The sequence below is a fragment of the Xenopus laevis genome, chromosome 6S, assembly GCF_017654675.1.
Source record: "Xenopus laevis strain J_2021 chromosome 6S, Xenopus_laevis_v10.1, whole genome shotgun sequence".
NCBI classification, from domain to species: Eukaryota; Metazoa; Chordata; class Amphibia; order Anura; family Pipidae; genus Xenopus; species Xenopus laevis.
The window spans coordinates 816116-841427 of record NC_054382.1 but is presented as its reverse complement, the minus strand read 5'-3'; the positions used below and the strand labels follow the sequence as shown (position 1 = coordinate 841427).

At 43.1% G+C, this 25312-nt stretch overlaps 2 protein-coding genes across 3 annotated transcripts in view; both read right to left on the bottom strand.

Annotated features, from left to right (window-relative positions):
* The window catches only part of LOC121395196 (zinc finger protein OZF-like), a 461594-nt gene that overhangs the window by 156282 nt on the left and 280000 nt on the right, over positions 1-25312 (bottom strand).
* Positions 1720-6764, bottom strand: LOC121395204 (myelin-oligodendrocyte glycoprotein-like). 2 transcript variants are annotated; one of them, XM_041568226.1, is made up of 3 exons: positions 6385-6764; positions 4017-4098; positions 1720-2084 (listed from the first exon to the last, which is right to left on the bottom strand). In XM_041568226.1, the coding sequence occupies exons 2-3, from the start codon at positions 4081-4083 to the stop codon at positions 1855-1857; spliced, it is 297 nt and encodes a 98-aa protein (XP_041424160.1). In that variant the 5' UTR covers positions 4084-4098; positions 6385-6764; the 3' UTR covers positions 1720-1854. The 2 variants fall into 2 exon arrangements, with proteins under 2 accessions (XP_041424160.1, XP_041424159.1); XM_041568225.1 differs by having other exon boundaries at positions 6379-6760.

Below are 25312 nucleotides of genomic sequence, written 5' to 3'. Positions count from 1 at the left end.
CTAATTCAGAGAGAGAAAAGCATCAGGAGTGGGACAGAAGGGGGTGTAACTGCCACTGGGACATAGAGACTGGAATAAATGAATTACATCTGCCCCACAATAAGGGAACCAGGAGAGTCTATAGAAAGGTACAGGGATATTGTCACAATGATAACGTTAATCAGAATTCCTATTGCCCCAGTTTGGCCTCTAGGGGGGGGGGTATGAGACACACAGGGGGTCATTTATAAAGTTTGAGCAGCGCATTTTTATTTATTCCCAAATAATTAGGAAATGTGCCACTGGAAATCAGAAAAGGGGAGAGGGATAAAAGAAGCTTAATAAACCAGTGTCTGAATATCCACAACTGATGAGAATCTCAGAGGAAACTAATCAGCACCAGGAGGCTACTGACCTCAAACTCCTACATATTCTACTTACTTCCCTACATTTTGGAAAAAGAAAGAGGGACAAAAAAACTGCGCTGCAAATTTTTTTGACCACGCCTAATTTGTGGTTGTACCCCTTAATTACCATGTTAATTTTACAAATGAGAAGAGAAATGAATGAAGAGGAATGAATGGATATTGGGAAGTTGTATCAGGAGTCAGAGGCAGCAGTGCAGAGAAGAGAAAGGGACAGACACAATGACAGTTACACAGAACTATAAACCCAGTGAGAATGAGGAATGAATGGATATTGGGAAGTTGTATCAGGAGTCAGAAGCAGCAGTGCAGAGAAGAGAAGGGACAGACACAATGACAGTTACACAGAACTATAAACCCAGTGAGAATGAGGAATGAATGGATATTGGGAAGTTGTATCAGGAGTCAGAAGCAGCAGTGCAGAGAAGAGAAAGGGACAGACACAATGACAGTTACACAGAACTATAAACCCAGTGAGAATGAGGAATGAATGGATATTGGGAAGTTGTATCAGGAGTCAGAAGCAGCAGTGCAGAGAAAGGGACAGACACAATGACAGTTACACAGAACTATAAACCCAGTGAGAATGAGGAAAGAATGGATATATAGGTATTCCCTGTACTAAGCACAATTCAGCAGGAACAGTCCCTAAATGTGCTCATAGTCTGTACAGAGAGATAATACCAGGAGATTATGTTCTGCATCTGTGGAAGCGCCGTCTTTGGAAAATCGCACGGAGCTCTGAGGGACGCGGAGGAGACTGAAGTGCTACACAGACCACACGTGGTTATTCTGAATGAGTGTTACAAGAATATGTTTGTGAGTGTATATTTAATTATTTATTAAAGCGTATTGAAAGCGCTTCCGCACATGCTGTTTTTTATCTCTATCTGAAGTTATAAGGAGAGTCTGGACAAGATTTATTTGAACCCGTGTGTTTCAGCTCAGCTCTTGTGAGTATAATATACCAGTGGAAACAACTAGGATTCCGGAGACTGGTTTCTACCCTTTTTCCTAATTCCCAAATGACATGTTCACCACCTATCACTGGGAGTGTTTTGACGTTGCACAGATAGATGTGAATGGTGATTAGGTTGCTAAGGGTTAATAGACCACATGGCGCATATATAAGGTGTTCAGTCCCTTCTACACGGGATTTGTAAATCAGACAAGTTTTCTCACATAAAAAGGTGTAAAGTTATAAATGCATTTAAGGTTTAATAAACACTAAGGTGAATCATTTGAGTGTGGAAATATTACACTATAAAACTTTCTGTTATTCCCCTTCCCTTCGAGGGATACAGCAATTCATTGCTTGAAGAATTTTGTTAGAGGCAGAGGAGAGCCCTACTCATTGCTGGACATTGGGGAGACCATAATCCTTGGACTCGTTTCTATAATTCAACTTTCATAGAAGCAACTGTATCGCCCCTCGTCGGCCAGGGTGACGTTACTGATGATTAAGGTTCCGACCCCCTGGGTCCTGTTTAATTAACTCTGTCCTGCCCCGGAATTCCTCCATCTGTTCCCTGTAATTGTCCTCCCCGTTCTTATACTGATGCACGTAGGGGCGGAATGAGCGCGTGAACCATCGGATCTCCACGTTCTTGGCATCGACTACTGGAGTGAACTGGCAGATCAGCTTAGCGCTGGAGCCCAGTACCGCCGACGAGACTGAGTCTATGGGATAAAGCACCATCCCACTGATCACAGATCTGCCCCATGATCACTAATGTTCAACCTGGGAACAAAAGTGACACCAGCAAACATGGCAGCACCAATGGCATTGCAGCAGCTCTGCATTCTGGGAGCAGGTGGGAGGAGACAGCTGAGTGGGGGTGATTCTCTTCCCCTTTAATAAATATAACTGCTAATGCCCCTCACACTGAACAGAAGACAACTCTCTCCCCACACAGGGGAAGGAAGTCGGCAGGTCTTTGTGAGGAGGTGGGAATTGTATCAGAGCTCAGTGTGTCTGTATACAGGACTCTGCCCATACCTGCAATTCTCAATAACTGAATGGTGGGGCAATTACTAGCACTTTATTGTCCTCTGACAGATGAGTCACTAGGAACTGCCCACCCTTCTATTACCCTGAGGATCCAATTGCCTCTTGGGAGTCAGGAAGGAATTTATCCCCCTGTGGATCACATGGGAGAGGGTTCAGGTGGGTTTTTTGCCTTCCTCTGGATCAGTAGTGTTTGGGGAGGTTTTATAAAGGTTGAACTTGATGGTCTTGTGTCTTGTTTCAACATCATCTGGTTATTGTGATTTGGAACTTTAATGGTGGCTGGACGATATTCTCCTGGAACTGTTTCTCATTTACTGGAAATGTCAGGAGAGTTGTGGGAGCATGGCGCTGGCTCCTGAGGGGGTTGGTAACTGACAATTTGGGTTTTGATTCTCCATCAGTAATACTTGTCAGCTGTTTTATTGCATTAGTAAAAATAATACATTATGGAGCTGATTTAAAAAGATACATTTTCAATAAAAGTGATGCTGCCCATAGCAACCAATCAAATTGTTGTTAGTCAGACTTAGTCAACTTAGTAACTTATCAATGACTGTAGCTTAAAGGAGAATTCAACCTGTAAAAAAAAATAAAAAACCCTCCACCTACCCTGGGTAGACTCCCCCCAGCCTACCTGCCCCCCCCCCGGGCAAATGCCCCTAATTTTTTACTCACCCCTCCGTGCAGATTGTGCACAGCCATCTTCTTCTTGTCCGGTACTGTTCGTGTATTGACGGCATTTTCGGTGCATGCGCAGTTGGAGTAAGTTTCCGGTTTCCGAACCAGTGTGCATGCGCCGAAAGTCACGAAAATTCCGAAATCTGAATTTTCTGTAATTTTCATGAATTTCAGCGCAGTACCAAAAATTCAGATTCTGCGCATGTACATGCACCAAAAGTCACGAAAATTACAGAAAATTCTGATTTTGCACATATACATGCACCGAAAATTCAGATTTTGGAATTTATGTGACTTTCGGCGCATTCGCCGTGGTTTGGAAACCGGAAATTTAGTCCAACTGTACATGCGCTGAAAAAGGCAGAAGAAAGAAGAACTCCGTGAATTTAGAGGCCACAATCTGCATGGAGGGGTGAGTAAACAATTAGGGGCATTTGTCCTGGGGGCAGCTAGGGTGACGGGGGTCTACCCAGGGTAGGTGGGGAGGGGTTTTTTTTATTATGGGTTGAATTCTCCCTTTACATCCCCCCAGATAGAGAGAGCAGCCATATTGTGCCACTCACCTTACACTGAGGCTGGAGAGGAGGAACTGGGAATTTGACTGGAATAAGAGGAACATGGAGGGGATTGGTGGCAGCACCGTGTGTGTCCTGGTGTCTCTCCTACATACGTGTCTCATTGTCTCTCACCACTTCTACACAACTGTCTCTTATCAGCTGAGTCTCTTCCCTTGTGGGATTGTTCCCATAATAATTCCATATACAGGAAATCTCTGTGGCACAGACCCTCTATATAACTGGGAACAACACTCCCCCCAGGACACACAGGGCTATGAATGTGACCCCCCCCAGCAATAACCCACTGACTGGCCCCAGGCCACTATTCCCCCCCCGGCAGTGAGTGTAGGAATCCCAAGTTCTCACCTGAGAGTGAAAAGTGGAGGAAGGAGAGTGACAGGTGGAACAGGAGGGCGACACGGAGGGGCCACATTTTCCTCTCCAGACTCTGCAATGAGACAAAGAAATGTCATTAGTGGGGGGGGGGGTCTCAGAAGAATCAGATAAGAGGGGCCCTTAGATTGTAAGTAAGACAAGTAGTTTAATGGGACATTTCTTGTATTGAGATTTTATTCCCATTTTCCTCTCTCAGTTATTGACCAAGATCTAAAAGCTACAGGATCAGTCGTGTCTCTTATTTGTTCTGGTTACACAGGAATCTCCCCAACTCTAGAGCCGCACCCAGAGCTGCCATTAGAAATCATGGGGCCCTGTACAACAACTTATTCGGGGCCCCACCTGCCCAGGCCCCCCTCCTCCACAGTAAAAAAGATCACACAGACATCAGCGCTAAAAATGGTAACCCCCCCCCCCACACACAAGTTATAAAAAGCCATTGATGGTCAGGGCCCCCTTATAAGTTAAAAAAAACATTGGTGCCAGGGCCCCCCCCATACAAGTCATTAGGCCCCAGAGAATATTTTTTAAAAACCATTCGTGACAGGGGCCTATAGACTAATAAATAATACAGTGATGGCCGGGGGTTTAATAGAATAAAAAACACACGTCGGTGTCAGTAGAACTTGTGGCTTCAGGACTTCAACTCGGCTGTTTTCGGAAACGTCAGTGGGTTTCGCGACGCTGGGGGGGGGCGGCTTAAAAGCACCGGGTCTGGTACAGCTCTGCCCCCTATTGGCGGCCCTGGCCACACCCACCCAGCAATTAAACCAACCCCCTCTCAGCACTTTGATATTCTCTCTATATAAATAAATAAGAGCCAGTGAGATCAGTCCGCTCAGCAGGGGACGCACTAGTAACACAGGGAGCAGGGACTCAGCAGGGAGCAGGGAGTCAGGAGGCTGCAGGGAGTCAGGAGATGAGGGAGGAGTGAGTCAGGAGGGAGCAGGGAGTCAGGAGGCTGCAGGGAGTCAGGAGGGAGCAGGGAGTCAGGAGGGAGCAGGGAGTCAGGAGACGAGGGAGCAGGGAGTCAGGAGACGAAGGAGCAGGGAATTAGGAGGGAGCAGGGAGTCAGAAGATGAAGGAGCAGGGAGTCAGGAGATGAAGGAGCAGGGAGTCAGGAGACGAGGGAGCAGGGAGTTAGGAGGGAGCAGGGACTCAGAAGGGAGTAGACTGAGGAGTCAGGACATGAGGGAGTCAGGAGACGAGGGAGCAGGGAGTCAGGAGACGAAGGAGCAGGGAGTCAGGAGGGTGCAGGGAGTCAGGAGACGAAGGAGCAGGGAGTCAGGAGACGAAGGAGCAGGGAGTCAGGAGACGAAGGAGCAGGGAGTCAGGAGACGAAGGAGCAGGGAGTCAGGAGACGAAGGAGCAGGGAGTCAGGAGACGAAGGAGCAGGGAGTCAGGAGACGAAGGAGCAGGGAGTCAGGAGACGAAAGAGCAGGGAGTCAGGAGACGAAGGAGCAGGGAGTCAGGAGACGAAGGAGCAGGAAGTCAGGAGACGAAGGAGCAGGGAGTCAGGAGGCTGCAGGGAGTCAGGAGGCTGCAGGGAGTCAGGAGGCTGCAGGGAGTCAGGAGGGAGCAGGGAGTCAGGAGGGAGCAGGGAGTCAGGAGGGAGCAGGGAGTCAGGAGGCTGCAGGGAGTCAGGAGGGAGCAGGGAGTCAGGAGGGAGCAGGGAGTCAGGAGGCTGCAGGGAGTCAGGAGGGAGCAGGGAGTCAGGAGGGAGCAGGGAGTCAGGAGATGAGGGTGCAGGGAGTCAGGAGGGAGCAGGGAGTCAGGAGGGAGCAGGGAGTCAGGAGGGTGCAGGGAGTCAGGAGGGAGCAGGGAGTCAGGAGGGAGCAGGGAGTCAGGAGGCTGCAGGGAGTCAGGAGGGAGCAGGGAGTCAGGAGGGAGCAGGGAGTCAGGAGGGAGCAGGGAGTCAGGAGGGAAGCAGGGAGTCAGGAGGCTGCAGGGAGTCAGGAGGGAGCAGGGAGTCAGGAGGGAGCAGGGAGTCAGGAGGCTGCAGGGAGTCAGGAGGGAGCAGGGAGTCAGGAGGGAGCAGGGAGTCAGGAGGGAGCAGGGAGTCAGGAGATGAGGGTGCAGGGAGTCAGGAGGGAGCAGGGAGTCAGGAGGGTGCAGGGAGTCAGGAGGGAGCAGGGAGTTAGGAGGGAGCAGGGAGTCAGGAGGGAGCAGGGAGTCAGGAGGGAGCAGGGAGTCAGGTATATAAATGTATAAGAGTAAATAATGAGGAGTGAGTAGAAGACAGAGGGAGGAGGAGGGATAAGAGACTCAGTATAAGTCTGTGTGACACAGAGAGAAGGTGAAACACTGACAGACACAATCACTAGACACTTACACACACCCCGGGGGGGTCGGGATCACTATCTCAGGGTCTCTGGGTCGTTTGAGGCCGAATTCTCAGGCAGAAGTTTCGGGAGACAGAACCGCCCAAGTCTGAAAAGTGAAAGTAAAAGAAACTTCTGCTCCAGTCCTCCAGGAACCATAGAGAGGCGGAGGCTGAGCATAGAGAGGCGGAGGCTGAGCATAGAGAGGCGGATGTGACGTCTCGGAGGAGGGAAGTTACATAGACGCGCCCCTCATACTGACACTCATGTCCCGGTTACAGGAGACTGACTATGACGTGCGGTTGCTGCTACTGAGTCGCTTCTTATATCAGTGGGCGGGAGACTCAGTCGGACTGTGTTACTCTCGGGACTGAGCTGCGGGGGGCGGGACACAGTGGGCGGAGCTGCGCGGACTGACACACCCACGTGTAACACTGCGCTTGTGTCAGAATGAGACGGTTATTGGGAAACACAGGTTGACGGAGGGAGTGTTTATATGAGCTCACTCACACTCACAGTCTCACTCACACTCACAGTCACACTCACAGTCTCACTCACACTCACACTCACAGTCTCACTCACACTCTCACTCACAGTCTCACTCACACTCACAGTCTCACTCACACTCACAGTCACACTCACAGTCTCATTCACACTCACACTCACAGTCTCACTCACACTCTCACTCACAGTCTCACTCACACTCACAGTCTCACTCACACTCACACTCACAGTCTCACTCACACTCACAGTCTCACTCACACTCACAGTCTCACTCACACTCACAGTCTCACTCACACTCTCACTCACAGTCTCACTCACACTCACAGTCTCACTCACACTCACACTCACAGTCTCACTCACACTCACAGTCTCACTCACACTCTCACTCACAATCTCACTCACACTCACAGTCTCACTCACACTCACAGTCTCACTCACACTCACAGTCTCACTCACAGTCTCACTCACACTCACAGTCTCACTCACACTCACAGTCTCACTCACAGTCTCACTCACACTCACAGTCTCACTCACAGTCTCACTCACACTCACAGTCTCACGCACACTCACAGTCTCACTCACAGTCTCCCTCACACTCACAGTCTCACTCACACTCCTCACTCACACTCCTCACTCACACTCATAGTCTCACTCACACTCATCACTCACAGTCTCACTCACAGTCTCACTCACTCCTCACTCACACTCCTCACTCGCAGTCTCACTCACACTCACAGTCTCACTCACACTCCTCACTCACAGTCTCACTCACAGTCTCACTCACAGTCTCACTCACACTCCTCACTCACAGTCTCACTCACACTCCTCACTCACAGTCTCACTCACACTCCTCACTCACACTCATAGTCTCACTCACACTCCTCACTCACACTCACAGTCTCACTCACACTCCTCACTCACAGTCTCACTCACAGTCTCACTCACTCCTCACTCACACTCCTCACTCACAGTCTCACTCACACTCACATTCTCACTCACACTCACACTCCTCACTCACAGTCTCACTCACACTCCTCACTCACAGTCTCACTCACACTCCTCACTCACAGTCTCACTCACACTCCTCACTCACACTCCTCACTCACACTCATAGTCTCACTCACACTCATCACTCACACTCATAGTCTCACTCACACTCCTCACTCACAGTCTCATTCACACTCACAGTCTCACTCACACTCCTCACTCACAGTCTCACTCACAGTCTCACTCACAGTCTCACGTGTAACACTGCGCTTGTGTCAGAACGAGACGGTTATTGGGGAAACACAGGTTGACGGAGGGAGTGTTTATATGAGCTCACTCACACTCACAGTCTCACTCACACAGTCTCACTCACACTCACAGTCTCACTCACAGTCTCACTCACACTCACAGTCTCACTCACAGTCTCTCTCACTCACACTCCTCACTCACACTCCTCACTCACAGTCTCACTCGCACTCCTCACTCACACTCTCACTCACACTCCTCACTCACAGTCTCACTCACAGTCTCACTCACACTCCTCACTCACAGTCTCACTCACAGTCTCACTCACACTCCTCACTCACACTCTCACTCACACTCCTCACTCACAGTCTCACTCACACTCCTTACTCACAGTCTCACTCACACTCAGTCTCACTCACACTCCTCACTCACAGTCTCACTCACACTCCTCACTCACAGTCTCACTCACACTCCTCACTCACACTCCTCACTCACACTCATAGTCTCACTCACACTCCTCACTCACAGTCTCACTCACACTCCTCACTCACAGTCTCACTCACACTCCTCACACACACTCCTCACTCACACTCATAGTCTCACTCACACTCCTCACTCACACTCACAGTCTCACACTCCTCACTCACAGTCTCCTTCACACTCACAGTCTCACTCACACTCCTCACTCACAGTCTCACTCACAGTCTCACTCACACTCCTCACTCACAGTCTCACTCACACTCCTTACTCACACTCCTCACTCACACTCAGTCTCACTCACACCCCTCACTCACAGTCTCACTCACACTCACAGGCTCACTCACACTCACAGTCTCACTCACACTCACAGTCTCACTCACACTCCTCACTCACAGTCTCACTCACACTCCTCACAGTCTCACTCACACTCCTCACTCACAGTCTCACTCACACTCCTCACTCACACTCACAGTCTCACTCACACTCACAGTCTCACTCACACTTCTCCCTCACACTCCTCACTCACACTCCACACTCACAGTCTCACTCACACTCCTCACTCACAGTCTCACTCACACTCACAGTCTCACTCAAACTCACAGTCTCACTCACACTCACAGTCTCACTCACACTCCTCCCTCACACTCCTCCCTCACACTCCACACTCACAGTCTCACTCACACTCCTCACTCACAGTCTCACTCACACTCACATTCTCACTCACACTCACAGTCTCACTCACAATCTGGTCAGTAACTGCTCTGCTTCCCAAGCGCCTCCATTTCACATCCCACTGTAAATCACAATTACTCACAGCACTTTGTCTCCACTGACTAATTCATGAAACACATTTATATCCAGTCCATTTCCCCTTTAATCATATAATTCCCTCCTGTATCCCCATCTATATCTGTGTCTGGAGCAACGTGCACTAACACCCAGAGCTCTAACACTTTATTCTTCTCTCTTCAACCACATCTCTGAGTATTGGACTGAGACTGATCACAACTCACCAACATATTCATTCTATTTCTAATAGTGTAACTGTCTGTGTGTAATAGTATAATAATGTAATAGTGTAATAGTGTAATAATGTAATAATGTAATAGTGTAATAGTGTAATAATGTAATAATGTAATAGTGTAATAGTGTAATAATGTAATAGTGTAATAATGTAATAATGTAATAATGTAATAGTGTAATAGTGTAATAGTGTAATAATGTAATAATGTAATAGTGTAATAGTGTAATAATGTAATAGTGTAATAATGTAATAATGTAATAATGTAATAGTGTAATAATGTAATAATGTAATAGTGTAATAGTGTAATAGTGTAATAATGTAATAGTGTAATAGTGTAATAATATAATAGTGTAATAGTGTAATAATGTAATAATGTAATAATGTAATAGTGTAATAGTGTAATAATGTAATAATGTAATAGTGTAATAATGTAATAATGTAATAATGTAATAGTGTAATAGTGTAATAATGTAATAGTGTAATAGTGTAATAGTGTAATAGTGTAATAGTGTAATAGTGTAATAGTGTAATAATGTAATAGTGTAATAATGTAATAGTGTAATAGTGTAATAGTGTAATAGTGTAATAGTATAATAGTGTAATAGTGTAATAGTGTAATAGTGTAATAATGTAATAGTGTAATAATGTAAGTTCATCCTCATTAACCATTAATTGTGCTGTCACTTTCCAGTTCTGTCTCATCAGGAACAATAATCTTTATCATTATCCTCCTCTGTGACAAACATCACCTGATTAAACATCTTCACTAATAACATTATTCATTTCTAACTTCAGTTTTGTCTCCAGACATTGACTGTACAGATGTGACTGTATTTTACTTTCTGCTCTTTCTCTTACAGTCGGATCTTTATTGGACTCTGTAGCTGCTCTTATACACAGACCTGATTGGATGTGGGGAGTGGAATTATGGGCTGTACATACACTGACAATGTGACAATTAGTGGATTCCCACCGGCAGCAAATCAATCCCCCAACTGCTTCCCACTGATCTCAATGGAAATGACACATATGCAGGTGGGAGAGCTTTTTCACCCTACAATGTATTTGCACAAGCACTTCTGTGGTAGGGTTGTCACCTGGCTGCTTTTCACCCAAACTGCCCAGTTGTTTTTACACATTTTCCATATGTTGAGAGGTGTAGTTTCCCAGCCACCTTCACTAACAATGTACAAAACAATGACACTTTTTTCAGAGGGAAAGAGTTAATTCAGGAGTGGAGCAAAGTGATAGGGGTATTATCGACAATTTCTTTCTTTTTTTAATGTTTACTCCATACAATAATGTATGAACTCGGTTTAATTACTTTCTTGAAAGGACAAGGAAAGGCAAAAAACTAAAATCCCGTTTTTACTTTCTTTCATGAAAAAGAAACCTATCTCCAATATACTTTAATTAAAAAATGTCTACTGTTTTTATAAGAAACCCGACTGTATGCAGTGAAATTGTCCCTTAATTTACTGCTGTGGATAGGAATTGTCAGACGGTCCCTAACTGCTCTGCAGGGAAACAATCATACTTATGTACAGCAGGGGGAGCCCCCGCCTTACTTCCCAGCCATGCAGAACTCAAGCAGCTGTAACGCTAATTTGGTTACTGTCCCTTTAAATAATAGCTTCCTTGGCAATTCAGGGGCCCTGAGTCCCTTTTGCAAGTCGAAAAGTACTGGGAACCGGGAATCACAGCGCAGCGCCTCCACCTAGGGAACACGGAGGAACTTAACTCAGAGGAATCCCCTAGAAAATAATAAACACACACACTTTGCAGATAACAATATTTAACTTTATATAAACTGTAAAGTAGTAACTAATACAAAAGTCAGGCCTGTATGGGAATATAAGGGACACTACCTAAATCCCTATTAGGATTTAACTATCTGTTCAAACACAGTTCGTATAGTATCACAGTCCCACTTGTCTGGAAGGGTTAAAAAGCACACAGTCAAAATGCAATGTCCCTTTCCCCAGAGCTCTTATTCCCCCGGTAGCGCTACCTTTCCCAGAGTTCCTTTTCCCTTGGGAAATAGCAGCTTCCCACGTAGCAGGCAGAATTACACAAGGCCTGTCTTCCTGTGGCAAATCCTCTTTTCATGGGATTTACTCAGCGATTTCTCTCAGAGGCAGATCACATTGGAATCACAAGTAACTCTTCTCCAGAATCTTCTCACCAATGGCACTTTCCTCCTCTGAAGCTTTAGCAGCGTGGCAGGGTCAGACAGCCTCTTTCTGCAACTCCTACACACCTCACAGATCCAGCAGCTCTTGCAGGACTTTGCTCCCTTTTGATCCTTTCTCCACAGCACGTGTTGGACTCAATCACACGGCCTACACACACAGATCCAGCAGGGCCTACACACACAGCTTCACAGTCTGGCACACCCTCTCCTCCCAGGATGCACTGCGGTGTCCAGCCAATCAGGTCGCTCTCCAGCCTGTTACTGGGCTGAATGATGTCACCGACAGAAAAGCAGGGGAAGGATTTCTCTTCTCCCCTACACAGCTTTGTTTGTTTCCCTGTAGAGCAGTCGGCGACTGTGTATCATACCTCCCAACATTTTAGAAATAAAAAGAGGGACAAAATTTTTTTTCCCGCACATAGCGCAGCAATTTCTTTGACCACACCCCTTTCTGTGGCCACACCCCCTAATTACCATGTTTGTTTTACAAAATTTGGCAGGTTATGAAAGTTTGAAAATATTTCTCCTTATCTAAACTGTGTTTTTGTGTCTCAAAATTGTTACAAAGTATCTTATTTGCACCTGTTAGCTGTTCTGAGCTCTCTGCTAAAAGCCAATTAAGTGAGAAACTTTGTTTCTTTTTCTGGCTGTTCAGTGCAGAGAAAAGAGGGACTTTCCAGTACAAATGAGGGACTGCGGGTTGAGCTGTCAAAAGAGGGACTGTCCCTCCGAAAAAGGGACAGTTGGGAGGTATGGTGTAGTGAATCGTATTGGATTTTTTTTTTGCCTTTACATCCCATTTACTGTTTCCAACTCCAGCTGCAGGGACAAAGATCATGGAGCCAGATTTAAACAAATAAATTTGGAGGATACTTTGCTGCAGCCGCTGTTTATAGAGAGTTGGAGAAAGGTTGTATTAAAGGACATGTAAACACTATAAACCCTTACCATTTCTTTAGGTTGGGCACATATTCCCCCCTGTATTTTCCCCACCGTTAGCCGCACTGTAGTGTTTTCCTGAATGTAAGATCTGCTTCAACCAGGTGACCATTTCTATCAGCTACATCATCATTTATATTTGTATATCCAGCCGCACCTGATAACATTTTTTTTTTGGAAATGTAACTTTATTAGCAAGTATGTGTAATGCTACTCACTCCTACATGTAATCCCGCTCACTCATATGCATAATCCCACTCATATGCATAATCCCACTCATGTGTACATGTAATCCCACTCACTCATATGCATAATCCCACTCATACTCATAAATATGCATAATCATATGCTTAATTCCACTCACTCATATGCATTATCCCACTCATACTCATAATCACACTCACTCATGAACATAATCCCACTCATACCTGTACTCCCACTCACTAGTACATGTAATCACACTCACTCAGACATGTATGAGTGGGATTATGCATATGAGTGGGATTATGCATATGAGTGGGATTATGCATGAGTGAGTGAGATTACATGTATGAGTGGTATTATGCATATGAGTGAGCAGGATTATGCATGAGTGAGTGGGATTATGACAGATTATGCACGAGTGGGCAGGATTGTGATGGATTATACATGAGTGGTGGGATTATGCATTCGTGCGTGAGATTATGCATGAGTGAGTGGGATTGTTTTGGATTGTACATGCGTGAGTGGGATTATACATGAGTGAGCAGGATTATGACAGATTATACATGAGTGCGTTGGATTATGCATGAGTGAGTGGGAGTGAGTGGGATTATGCATGAGTGAGTAGGATTATGCATGAGTGAGGGCCTATTAAAAGGCAGACATGTGAAGATTTTGTCAGACAACTCTTGAGTCTGGAGACAAACAAGATTCTTTCCTGGGCAGAAGCTCATGTTCCTCGTATAATGGCTGTTCATATAAGGGGGAATGACAATGTGTTATCAGATCTCCTGAGACGGAACAGGGTGATTCCAGGAGAATGGTCACACCATCAACAAAATTTCGAGTCCATAACGGAGAGGTGGGGGCTTCCTCACATGGACCTGATGGCAACCAGACAGAACTGCAAGCTCAGGCTATTTTGTACCCTCAACAGGTGGGATCAGCCGAACCACTTGGATGCCATGTCGATAAACTTGGATTATCCCCTTTATATCTACCCCCCAATCCCAATGTTACTTAGAGTTCTGCAGAAAATCAGGTTGGAACAGGTGAATACCATCCTAATTGGCCCAGGAGGGCCTGGTTTTCGCTTCTGATGAAAATGTCCAGACACCAGTTTTGGGTGCTACCTCAGATCCCAACACTTCTGACTCTGGGAAGTTTATGTGCCAAGATCTCCACAGACTCCAATTGGCAGTTTGGAGATTGACAGGTCCTTTTTAGAGGCATAAGATTTGTCACCAGAGGTTATTGACATTCTTTTGTATTCAAGAAAGAAATCCACTAACAAAGCTTATTCCAGAGTTTGGAAAGTTTTTGGCCTTTGGTGTCTGAGACATCAGGTTTCTCAAGACCAGCCTTCTGATGCTTCCTTACTAAAGATTTACAAGAGGGATTCGAGAAGTCCAGATTTCAGCACTATCTGCCCTCCTGAACAGAAGTCTCTCATCATCTCCTTTATTCAAGAGATTCATCAGGGCCATTTCGAAGCTCAGACCTAGGGACAAATTTACTTAAGGTTGAATATCGAGGGTTAATTAACCCTCGATATTTGACTGTCGAAGTTAAATCCTTTGATTTCGAATATCGAAGTCGAAGGATTTATCGCTATTCGTTTGATTGAACGAAAAATCGTTCGATCGAATGATTAAATCCTTCAAATCCTTAGATTCTAAAGGATTTTAATCCATTGATTGAACGATTTTTGTTTGACCAAAAAATACTTAGAAAGCCTATGGGGATCTTCCCCATAGGCTAACATTGACTTCGGTAGCTTTTAGGTGGCGAACTACGGGGGTCGAAGTTTTTTCTTAAAGAGACAGTACTTCCACTATCGAATGGTCGATTTTTAGTTTGAATCGTTCGATTCGAAGTTAAAGTCGAAGTCGAAGGTCGAAGTAGCCCATTCGATGGTCGAAGTAGCCAAAAAAAACTTCGAATTTTTTTTTTCTATTCCTTCACTCGAGCTAAGTAAATGGGCCCCCTAGAGTCTGTCGTCCCTTTCCTAGATGGAATCTTCCATTGGTGCTGGAGAAGTTATGTGAGAGTCCTTTCGAACCTCTTCAGGATTGTGCTATAAAGTCTCTATCCTTCAAATCCTTGTTTCTTTTAGCTATTACTTCAGCCAAGAGAATTGGGGAGATACAGGCTCTTTTGATTCCAGAACCCTATTTATCCTTCCTACCGAACAGGGCCATATTGAGACCATAGCCATCTTTTAGACCCAAGATAGGGTCTTTCTCTAACCAGAATCAGGAATTGGTTCTTCCATATTTTCAGGAATCACAAGAGGATTTTACACATCTACAACTTTTGGATGTGGGAAGAGTTCTAAAAATTTACATTACTCGCACTGAGGAATTCAGGAAACAGGAGAACATCTTTATTTCCTTTGCAGGGAAAAATAAAGGTCTGGAAGCTTCCAAATCTTCATTGGCAAGATGGATTAAGTATACTATTCACATGGCATATATAAAAGGAGACCTTATTCCTCCCCTGGGGATCAAAGCTCATTCAACAAGGAAATTGTCTACTTTATGGGCTGAAGCAGCTGATGTTTCCATGGATCACATATGTAGAATGGTTACATGGAGTAATCCAAACACCTTTTTCCCTAGACGAACTCCATGTCAGTACGTTACGGGATAGCCCCTCCTCCCTGCTCCAATTAGAAGGAACCTCCCCAAGCCTTTAAAAGGCCAACCACCGGCGTCTTTTTTTCCCTTCTCTTATGCTCTTGGCTTTGTTCTCTGAACAAATGCCTCAATCATTAGAAGCAAATTTTTGTTTTTCTCTTTTTATGCCTTGGAAAGCATTAGGCCTGCCCAGAAGGCGTCCTAGGGACAGGGGTTTTGGTCCATGGGACCTTTTTTCCCCCCAGCCCACTACCTCAGACCTGGAGTCTTCTGAACTTCAGCTCCTGAATCAGGTAAGGCACTGAGGTGCAATGTTTGCTACTCCTTGTCTGCCTGGATTTCAGTTGCCTTCCCGTATTGCTATCTAGAGCATTGGGTGGCAGGTGCTTGTCCCCCCATTCGTGTGCCCTCCCAACCTGCCCAGAGGGCGTCCGGCGGCAGTGGTGTATGTGGCCCCTACACCCCATTTTTACGGATGGGCGAGGGAGGTGGCAGTTAGTTTAGGCTAATTAGTTAGGGGCCTGAACCTTACTGCCCCCTGTTACCTTTGTTTTATTTTTGTTTTAACGGGGGCAGGTCATGGCCAACTGCCTTCCTCAACAGACTTTCCTAAGGTGGAGGTAGTTAAAATAATAATAATAAAAAAAATATAAAAAAGTTTCGCTATAGGCTTCATATTATAGCAAACTTGGGCCTGTGCAGGAGGCACCAACACTAATTATCCAATTTGCCTCAGTATAACCTACACAGTTGCTTTGGGTTCCCTGCCTATACAGACACCAGCTGAGTATAATCAACCCCCCACTGAGTACAGACTGAGTATAATCAACCCCCCACTGAGTACAGACTGAGTATAATCAACCCCCCACTGAGTGCAGACTGAGTATAATCAGCTCCCCACTGAGTACAGACTGAGTATAATCAACCCCCCACTGAGTACAGACTGAGTATAATCAACCCCCCACTGAGTACAGACTGAGTATAATCAACCCCCCACTGAGTACAGACTGAGTATAATCAACCCCCCACTGAGTACAGACTGAGTATAATCAACCCCCCACTGAGTACAGACTGAGTATAATCAACCCCCCACTGAGTGCAGACACCAGCTGAGTATAATCAGGTGCAGCTAAAGCAAGTGGAGATGGCCCCGCCCACTCTCTCTCAGCAGGTGAGGAAGCTGCAGCCTCAGGTAAGTCCTGCTGTTGTCAGTAAACTTGTGAGGCCTGTTTTCCTGTTAACAATAGAGTGTCCTGGAATTTGTGGCATTAAGGGGTCAGCTTCCAGCCTTGTATAATGAGCAGCAGGTAAGGAGTGTGTCCATATGCTGTTGTGCAGTGACTAAAGTCTAACTAACTGCTTGCAGGCTATATATTCATATGCTTATCTGCACTGTGCCTGGTTATGATTGTTGCCTGCCTGAAACCAGTAGCCCTTATACAAATAGATAATTGGGCTAACATTCTCTTATGCTGACAAGTAGTGTATACTGACAGGCTGGCTGCTGAATTCAGGCCATTTACAAATAGGACACCAGTAGCCCTATTGAATATGGATCACTGGGCTGGGGGGGCTGCTAGGCTCTGATATATACTTGCTATAAACATCAGATAATCCATCATATGTATTGCGCTATTTTTGTTCTGCATTCTATGTTTTTGGCTATTGCTCACATAGAACAGGTAGCCATATTGGTTGACTGCACTGAATAGTAACAATATTACAATAGGTTCTGTTTTTTGGGCTTTTTCCCATAGCCTGTGGCGCTGATCTATAATTTTATCTTGATCTCCACATTTATATTATATTTCCCCTGTGCATCACTTTATTTATAAAGCTGGCATATAATATAGACACAGTAATACAGTATTCAAGCATTTACAGTGAACATTGTAAAATAGCCATATACAAATTATTATCCTACTGTCTGATCATTTGTTATTTATTACCAGTGACTGGGGCTCATTCACCCAAACAACAAAAATCTGTCAGATTTCTCTTTATTCTCCCCCACATACATTCATTTCAAATGATTCTCACCCAGGAATCCCACCCTACCCAGAATGCAGCATGGAGGGGCTCAGTGAATGTGGCAGTGAAGGTGTTTAAGTGTCTGATTGGCTCACTCAGCTCATAAAAGGACACATGTCCGGCCTCATAGTCCAATGAGATCCTGATTCTCCTGCAGGAAGGGACGTGGGGTAAATCTGTCCATTCACTGTCATGTATCACTGAATATGTGTTATTATTATTCCATCTGTACAAACACCAGGACTTGTTATTATGCCCAATCCAGGACTGACCCCGTCCCCTCTCTATACTGGGATAGGCCACCCCTACCCCCCAGTACCCTGATTCACTGACCTCCACTTCCCAGTAATGTCGCCCTGAGGGGAAACTCCTGCTGCTTAAAGTCTGCTCCCAATACTGAAATCTCTCTGGGGATTGTGGGTAATGTAGTTTTGTTAGTGAGTAGGAAGCAGATTTCCTGTCCCCTGATACAGATACAAGATAATGAGCCGTGTTTATATCCAGTAACAGGTCTGTAGCCTCCTGCCCATAGTAGATCAGTGTCCTTATACCCAGCACAATATGAGCCAATCCAGGGGCCATTATCCCATCTGTGCCCCCCTCATTATGTGCCCCCTCAGCCCCACACAGTGCAGCTCCATGTGATTCCTGTGCCAGTAAGGAACACAATGTATCACACATGTTACACATCTCCTCCATGTTATTGATCCTCAGATTCAGTTGGTGGATCTTTACCCCCAGTTGATGTTCCTGGGATTGTCTCCTGCCCTCCTGCCCCCTCTGGGCATTTTCATCCATCTCTCCTCTCTGGTGTCAGCTCCTCAGTCCCAGTTTTTAGGTTGGTTTTGCTTCTAAATCTCTAATGGATCAGTTTCTGACTCTGCCCCTCCTGTATAATTCCCTATAGTTTGTGTTTAGGTCGGACAACTCAAATTCCTTGACGAAACGGGGGGGGGGGGGGGGGGGAGACAGACTTCTGCTCCTCAGTTTGTGGCCCAATTACTCTGTGTCTCTGGGATGGGTCAGTACAGAATATTCCTCTGATTCTCTTCCTCCTCCCCAGGCTCCTCATTCAGCAGTTCCACTTGGCACCTACAGGGGGAGACACAAACAAACCAGAATTTATATCTTATTCTCTAATGAAACAGAAACATACTCACACAGTTAGGTAAGTACCAGTGTTGCACAATAGATTTATAGAGAATCAGAATAAGATTTATATCCCCGGCCCCTGCAGGGACTGTACAGCCTGATCCAGCAAATGTATTATCAATAATAACCCCAAACCCCAGTTGTGCTCATAAGTTTCCACCCCCTGGCAGAATTGATGATTTCTTAACCATTTTTCAGAGAATATGAATGATAAGACAAAAACTTTTCTTTCACTCATGGTTATTGGTTGGCTGAAGCCATTTATTGTCAGACAATTGTGTTTACTCTTTTTAACCCTTTCACTGCCAGCCAAGTTGGAACTTCTATTGCCAGACCGTTTTTAAACATTTTGTGCTCTTTTAGTTTACCCATGAAAACAAGATATCGTTTTTTTCAGGACAACCTAAGCTTTAAAAATATGCTAGAATTTAGTTGTAATTCCACTCCTGTAAAAAGATATGGGCTTCTAAGTGTATAAAAAAAATGATTCAAACGCATATATCAGAAGCATAATTTATTTTATTCATGAGAACATAGTAGATTTGGAAAGTTCTATGTCTCCTGAACGCGCCAATATCAAATATATATCGTTTTATGGAGATTTCTCACTTCGATAGATCAAAAATTCCGAAGCAGTAAACTACCAAATTTCCAAAGCACCGCTCCACAAACCTGCATACATCTGATTTCAAGACCAAACATTCCACAAACAGTAGATTTACCCTAAAAACAACCCCTTATAGGAAAGAACAGATTTTAACAAGTTCAAAATGGGTAAATATATATATTTGTACTCAAAACTACCAAGTTGCAATTCTTTCCTAAAGTTAGCAGTTTTTATAGAAATGTTTTACATTTTTGAAAAATTACCTCAAAGTATCTCCCACATATCATTATATACCAAGATAAAACACCCTAAATATGAAAGCCCAGGGTCTGCTGAACAGTTTGATGCCCAATATATATAGGTGCACCTAAGTATGTGGCGTATAGGTGGCCCCAGAATGAAGACACCCCATATGAGTTATCAGTTCTGGAATTCCAGATACTGCAAAATCAGCACATTTACAGCATTTTTCAAGGGACAAAGGTACAAAAATGTATGTTCACCCCAGAAAACCATATATTTTTTGAAAGTACACATTCTGACGAATCTAATATGGGTATGCACGTCTTTCTACTCCAAAGTACCAAGCCACAAAGCTTTCCTACATTTGGAAATTTTTATGACATTTCCAAAAATCACCTCAATACTCCAACTCTGAAGCATCGTATCTCCCACATATAATTATATACCACAGTATGTGGCGTATAGGGGCCCCAGAAAGAAGACACCCCATACAAGTTCTGTAATTCCAGATACTGCAAAATAAGCACATTTACAGCATTTTGCGACAGGCAATGGAATAAAAAGTTATGTTCACCCCAGAAAACCATATATTTTTAGAAAGCACACATTCTGCCGAATACATTTTTTTAATGACATTTCTAAAAATCGCCTACAAATATTGCAGTTGGTCGCACTTATCTCACCCAATTTCTTACATACAAATGGAAAACACCCTAAATATTGACGTCAAGAGTCTACTGAACAGTTTGATGCCCAATATGCATAGATATACCAAAGCAGGTGGGCACATACGGACCCCAAATGAAACAGTGCATAAGAATTTTTTCGGCTGTCAATTCGCCTTCCATGAACATAACACCCTGACTGGTTATAATGTGCCATAAGACCCCCTAACAGTACAAAGACCCCCAAAACCCTATATCTTTAGAAAGTACACATTCTGCCGAATAAAAATGTGCTAAAACTGTCTTTCTACTGCAAACTTACATACTGCAAAGCTACGCTAAAGGCAAAGTTTTTTACAATATTTCTGAAAATTGCCTAAAAATATTGCAGTTAGTCGCATTTGTACACATTCTGACGAACACAGAATTGCTAAAAATGTGTTTCTACCCCAAATGATCAAAGTGTAAATGATGCTAAAAAATAACATAAGAAAAAACAATGCAAGCATAAAACTGCAATAAAAATCACAAAAGTCAAATAGAATTAGGAAAATCAATGAAATAACAAAATAACTCATATTTGCAGTAGAAAGACTTAGAATCCAAAACACATCAGTGCAGCAGGGGGTGAAAGATTCAAGGGTCGGTCAGGAGTCCAGAAAGTCATTGAGCTTTTATACAAACCCACTAGTTACAAGCGAACAGATCACAGGTGAAGATGTGACCTTTAATAGCCATTCTAACCCTTATGTTATCAGGCCAAATCACCAGGGTGTGGAAACTTATGATCAGGGTCAGTTGGGAAGTTTGTGTAGTGAAATTTGGTAGTTTACTGCTTCGGAGTTTTGATCTATAGAAGTGAGAAATCTCCATAAAACGATATATATTTGGTATTGGTGCGTTCAGGAGACATAGAACTTTCCAAATCTGCCATGTACTTGTGCATAAAATAAATTATGCTTCTGATGCATTTGAATCATTTTTTTTATACACTTAGAAGGCCATATCTTTTTACAGGAGTGGAATTACAACTAAATTCTAGCATATTTTTAAAGCTTAGGTTGTCCTGAAAAAAACAATATCTTGTTTTCATGGGTAAACTAAAAGAGCACATGTTTAAAATGCAAAAATAAAAACCTTTAAAAAAAAAAAAAAACTAAGAGCACAAAATGTTCAAAAACGGTCTGGCAATAGAAGTTCCAACTTGGCTGGCAGTGAAAGGGTTAAAAAGAGTAAACACAATTGTCTGACAATAAATGGCTTCAGCCAACCACTAACCATGAGTGAAAGAGAAGTTTTTGTCTTATCATTCATATTCTCTGAAAAATGGTTAAGAAATCATCAATTCTGCAGGGGATGTAAACTTATGAGCACAACTGTAACCATTTCTGTTCCCAGTCACTAGGATTCCTATTACCCTAATTCCCAGGTATAATGAGTGCAATGTTAGAAAGTTGGTGGCTGGGGAGCACCGTCCATCAAACACAGAGAATGGTGTGCAGGGTCAAATAATGATTATAATAGGAAAAGAAGAAAAAAGAGCTGACCCATATAGTTGCACCTCCCCATCAAAATACAAACTCCAGTGAAGCAAATTATTAAAACTTGACTTTTAATTAATTCATTAAAACCAGGTCTAGAAAGCACAATTAAAAATATGGTTAGGTATAGGGGGCTGATTGACACGGCAACAGCGGGTTTAAAAAGACATGTGCTGATCTCACTTAAATCAATTGCGGTTACGGTTGGGAATCTGAGTGGTTTTAGTTTATTCTGTTGTTTAATAAAAGCTTTCTCCAATTCTACAGAACCAGCAGCAACATTAATATGCAAAATAGTTTTCCAATGAGAATCCCAGCTGATGTGAGTAACTCAGGCTCCATGTTGTTTGTTCTGCAACTGGAGTTGGAAACATTAAGCCCAGTTTCACTGAACAAGTCTGTCCTTTATTCCCACGTCTCATTCCACTGTCATTTAATGAATCCAAAATGGCACAATCATCTCTGTATATAAGATAAGAGCAAGAGGCCTGACATGCTGCTGGGAATCAGTATTCTCATTGGTCAGTTTGTTTGCATCTATAATGAAGTTTTTCTTCAACTTCTATAGAGAACTAAGGGGACGTTATACATCCCAACAAATCCTGGAGTGGTTCCCATACTGGCCAAAGAGACACTGATATATCATAGACACGGGTGAATACAAACAAATGCTGCCTGTTATGTACATTAATTATAGTATTTCATCAAATATGATGAGCTGCTGTAACCAAATTAGTTGCATGTAGGGAGCTTCCATGTACCTACAGTATATAAACAAGGCCTTTATTGTTTTTATTCTTAAAGGAGTTGTTCACCTTGAAAATTACTGTTACTATGATGTAGAGAGGGATGTTCTGAGACAATTTGCAATTGGTTTTCATTTTTCATTATTTGTGGTTCTTGAGTTATTTAGCTTTTTATTCAGCAGCTCTCCAGTTTGCAATTTCAGCCATCTGGTTGGTAGGGTCCAAATTCCCCTAGCAACCATGCACTTTTTTTAAATAGAGAGTCTGACTAGAAAGATGAGTAATAAAAAGTAGCAAGATCAGTGCATTTATAGTCTTACAGAGCAGTTGTGACCATCAGTGATTAGTGAAAGCTGGAAAAGTCAGAAAAAGAAGGCAAATAATTAAAAAAACAATAAAAAAATAAATGAAGCCAATTGAAAAGTTGCTTAGAATTAGCCATTCTATAACATACTAAAAGTTAACTTAAAGGTGAACTTTAACATGTGTATTTAGAGTTCCAACTGATTCTGCAGCGCAGTACAACAGATGTGTTTATACAGAAGGTGAAGCCTTTAAACTTTTTTACTTTCTAATTATCTTGAGACCAACATGGAAATAAAAAAGCACCTCCGTCAAAATAATAACCTGCGTATTACTGTGATTAAAAAGTTAATTATTTTGCATTAGTGATGGACAACTAAAAAATTAAAAATTCACAAAACTGTGAAAATTCATCGATATTTAATAGTTGTTTTTTCACAAGCACTTTTTCCAAAGACATTACAACTATTTGTTTCTTTTTAACAATACATAGAAGTGTATGGGTATATCTACACAGACAAATTAATAATAATAATGGCCTCCTGCCGGCTTTTTGGCTGGGAGTTCAGTAATAAATTATTTTCCTTAGCTTTAGTAAAGGAGAGTGAAATGTATTCAAGGTCCAGTTTGTGCCGTTTCATGTGACATATGAACAAGCAGCACAAACAGGGAACTATCACACTTGTTACAAGGGGTTTATTACAGATATAAAAAGTGGAAGATCAGGATCACGGCATTAGCATGTGAGAACCCCAAGTCCCAAGAACACTCCCCAGCCAGAAATCTAGAGATTCCCCTGGAGCAATCCACAGCAACATTCTCACGCCCTCCAGGCAAATTTAAAAGCCAAAGTGAGGGAGTTCCTTTAGGTAATGTCCAAGGGTAAGGGGCACAGTTCCTTTGGGTAAGTCCACAGAATAACAATACCATAAGGGGATCCAGTTATAAACAGTCCTCAGGGAGGTACGGAAATCAAACTGTTGGAAGGAATGTTCCTGTCTCAGCTAGGGTAGATTCCAGGGAAACGCAGAGGAGGGGGTCCTGCCGCACCCAGGTTACACCCCAGAGGAACAAAAGCTACTCTCCACCGCCCATCACTAATCCCAATAGAAACATGTGACTCTATAATAACCAGTCATTCCCACTGCTGGAAAGTTCATGTAGGAGACTCATATCATTCAGTAAATCTCTGCCAGGCATTTTTGGACTGATCCCTGCTCAGCTCCACTTCATGTAGACAAGTGATTGAAGCTTTACTCATCAGTGCAGTTTTACTGAGGTGCGAGAGAGAGTGAATTTGCTTCTCTCAGTTGCACTAAGAAATGTAGCCAAGACAAGAGTCAATCCTTTATTAAACATCTAGGGATCAATATACCTGCTGATCTTCAGAGATTATATTCTCTAAATTTTCCACCAATGATAAAGAATATTTTGAATCTATGCAGAAAATGGATGAATACTCCTTTAAATTTAAAGGGTCGGATTGCTTTTTATAAAATGTTGATCTTTCCTAAATGTATTTATTCCATCATTAAACTTCCATTACTCCTCAAACACAAAGATATTTCTCGTTTAAATTCTGGACTTCTATAATTCTTACGGAAAGGAAAACCTCCTAAAATAGCTCTTCATAAATTGAGTAGCTCAAAAGCAAATGGAGGTTTAGATGTTCCTAACTACAGATCCTTTAATCTTTCGGCTATCTCACGTTATATTATTGAATGGATATCTGAGAAAGTAAAATATACCAATTTACAACTAGAACGATCAACAAACTCTGGCGAAAATGTAGTGGATTCACTACATAAATCTTTCAAATTACAGTCAACAGAAGTTAAAGAAAACCCATTATACAGAGATACAATGGCAGTCTGGAAACTATTGTTCAAGTCAAATATATTGAGTTATAATTTGACTCCTTACTTACCTATTGTAAAGAACTCTAACTTCCAAAGCTCTTTCTTCTCACCATTTACTACTTCCTGGAAACGAAAAGGAATACGTTATTTAGAAGACCTCTTTTCTTCAAGTTCAGGAAATATTATCAATTGGAAGGATTTTAGTGAAAAAGGTTTCTCATTGGTTCAAAAGCTTAAAATGGAACGATTCAACATCAACGTTGAATTCCCAACTTAGTCTTTCGTTAAAAAAGTTAATTGCTTCACCATATCCCAACAAAATCAGGATGATTCGATCCCTTTTATGGAATACAACAAACTTCAAACAACATCCCATGGAGGCTACTGCAAAAAAATGGTCTAATTATCTACAATCTGAAATTTCCCCAGAAAACTTGGTGGATTGTATAAATCGATTTGATAAGCTCATTCTTACAGAAATTTGGAGAGAAAAAAATTATAGATTTGTCCATTTCGCTTATAAAGGTTTTAATTTTGTCTCGAAAAACAAAAATCTGCTAAACAAATGCCCTAAATGTGATAAT

What these genes read in the sequence shown, in the direction of transcription:
- LOC121395204 (XM_041568226.1), bottom strand. Translation starts at nt 4,083, where the DNA reads ATGTGGCCCCTCCGTGTCGCCCTCCTGTTCCACCTGTCACTCTCCTTC. An exon ending in CCTCCACTTTTCACTCTCAG is followed by an intron (nt 2,085 to 4,016) that starts GTGAGAACTTGG and finishes TTTATCCCATAG; the next exon opens with ACTCAGTCTCGTCGGCGGTA.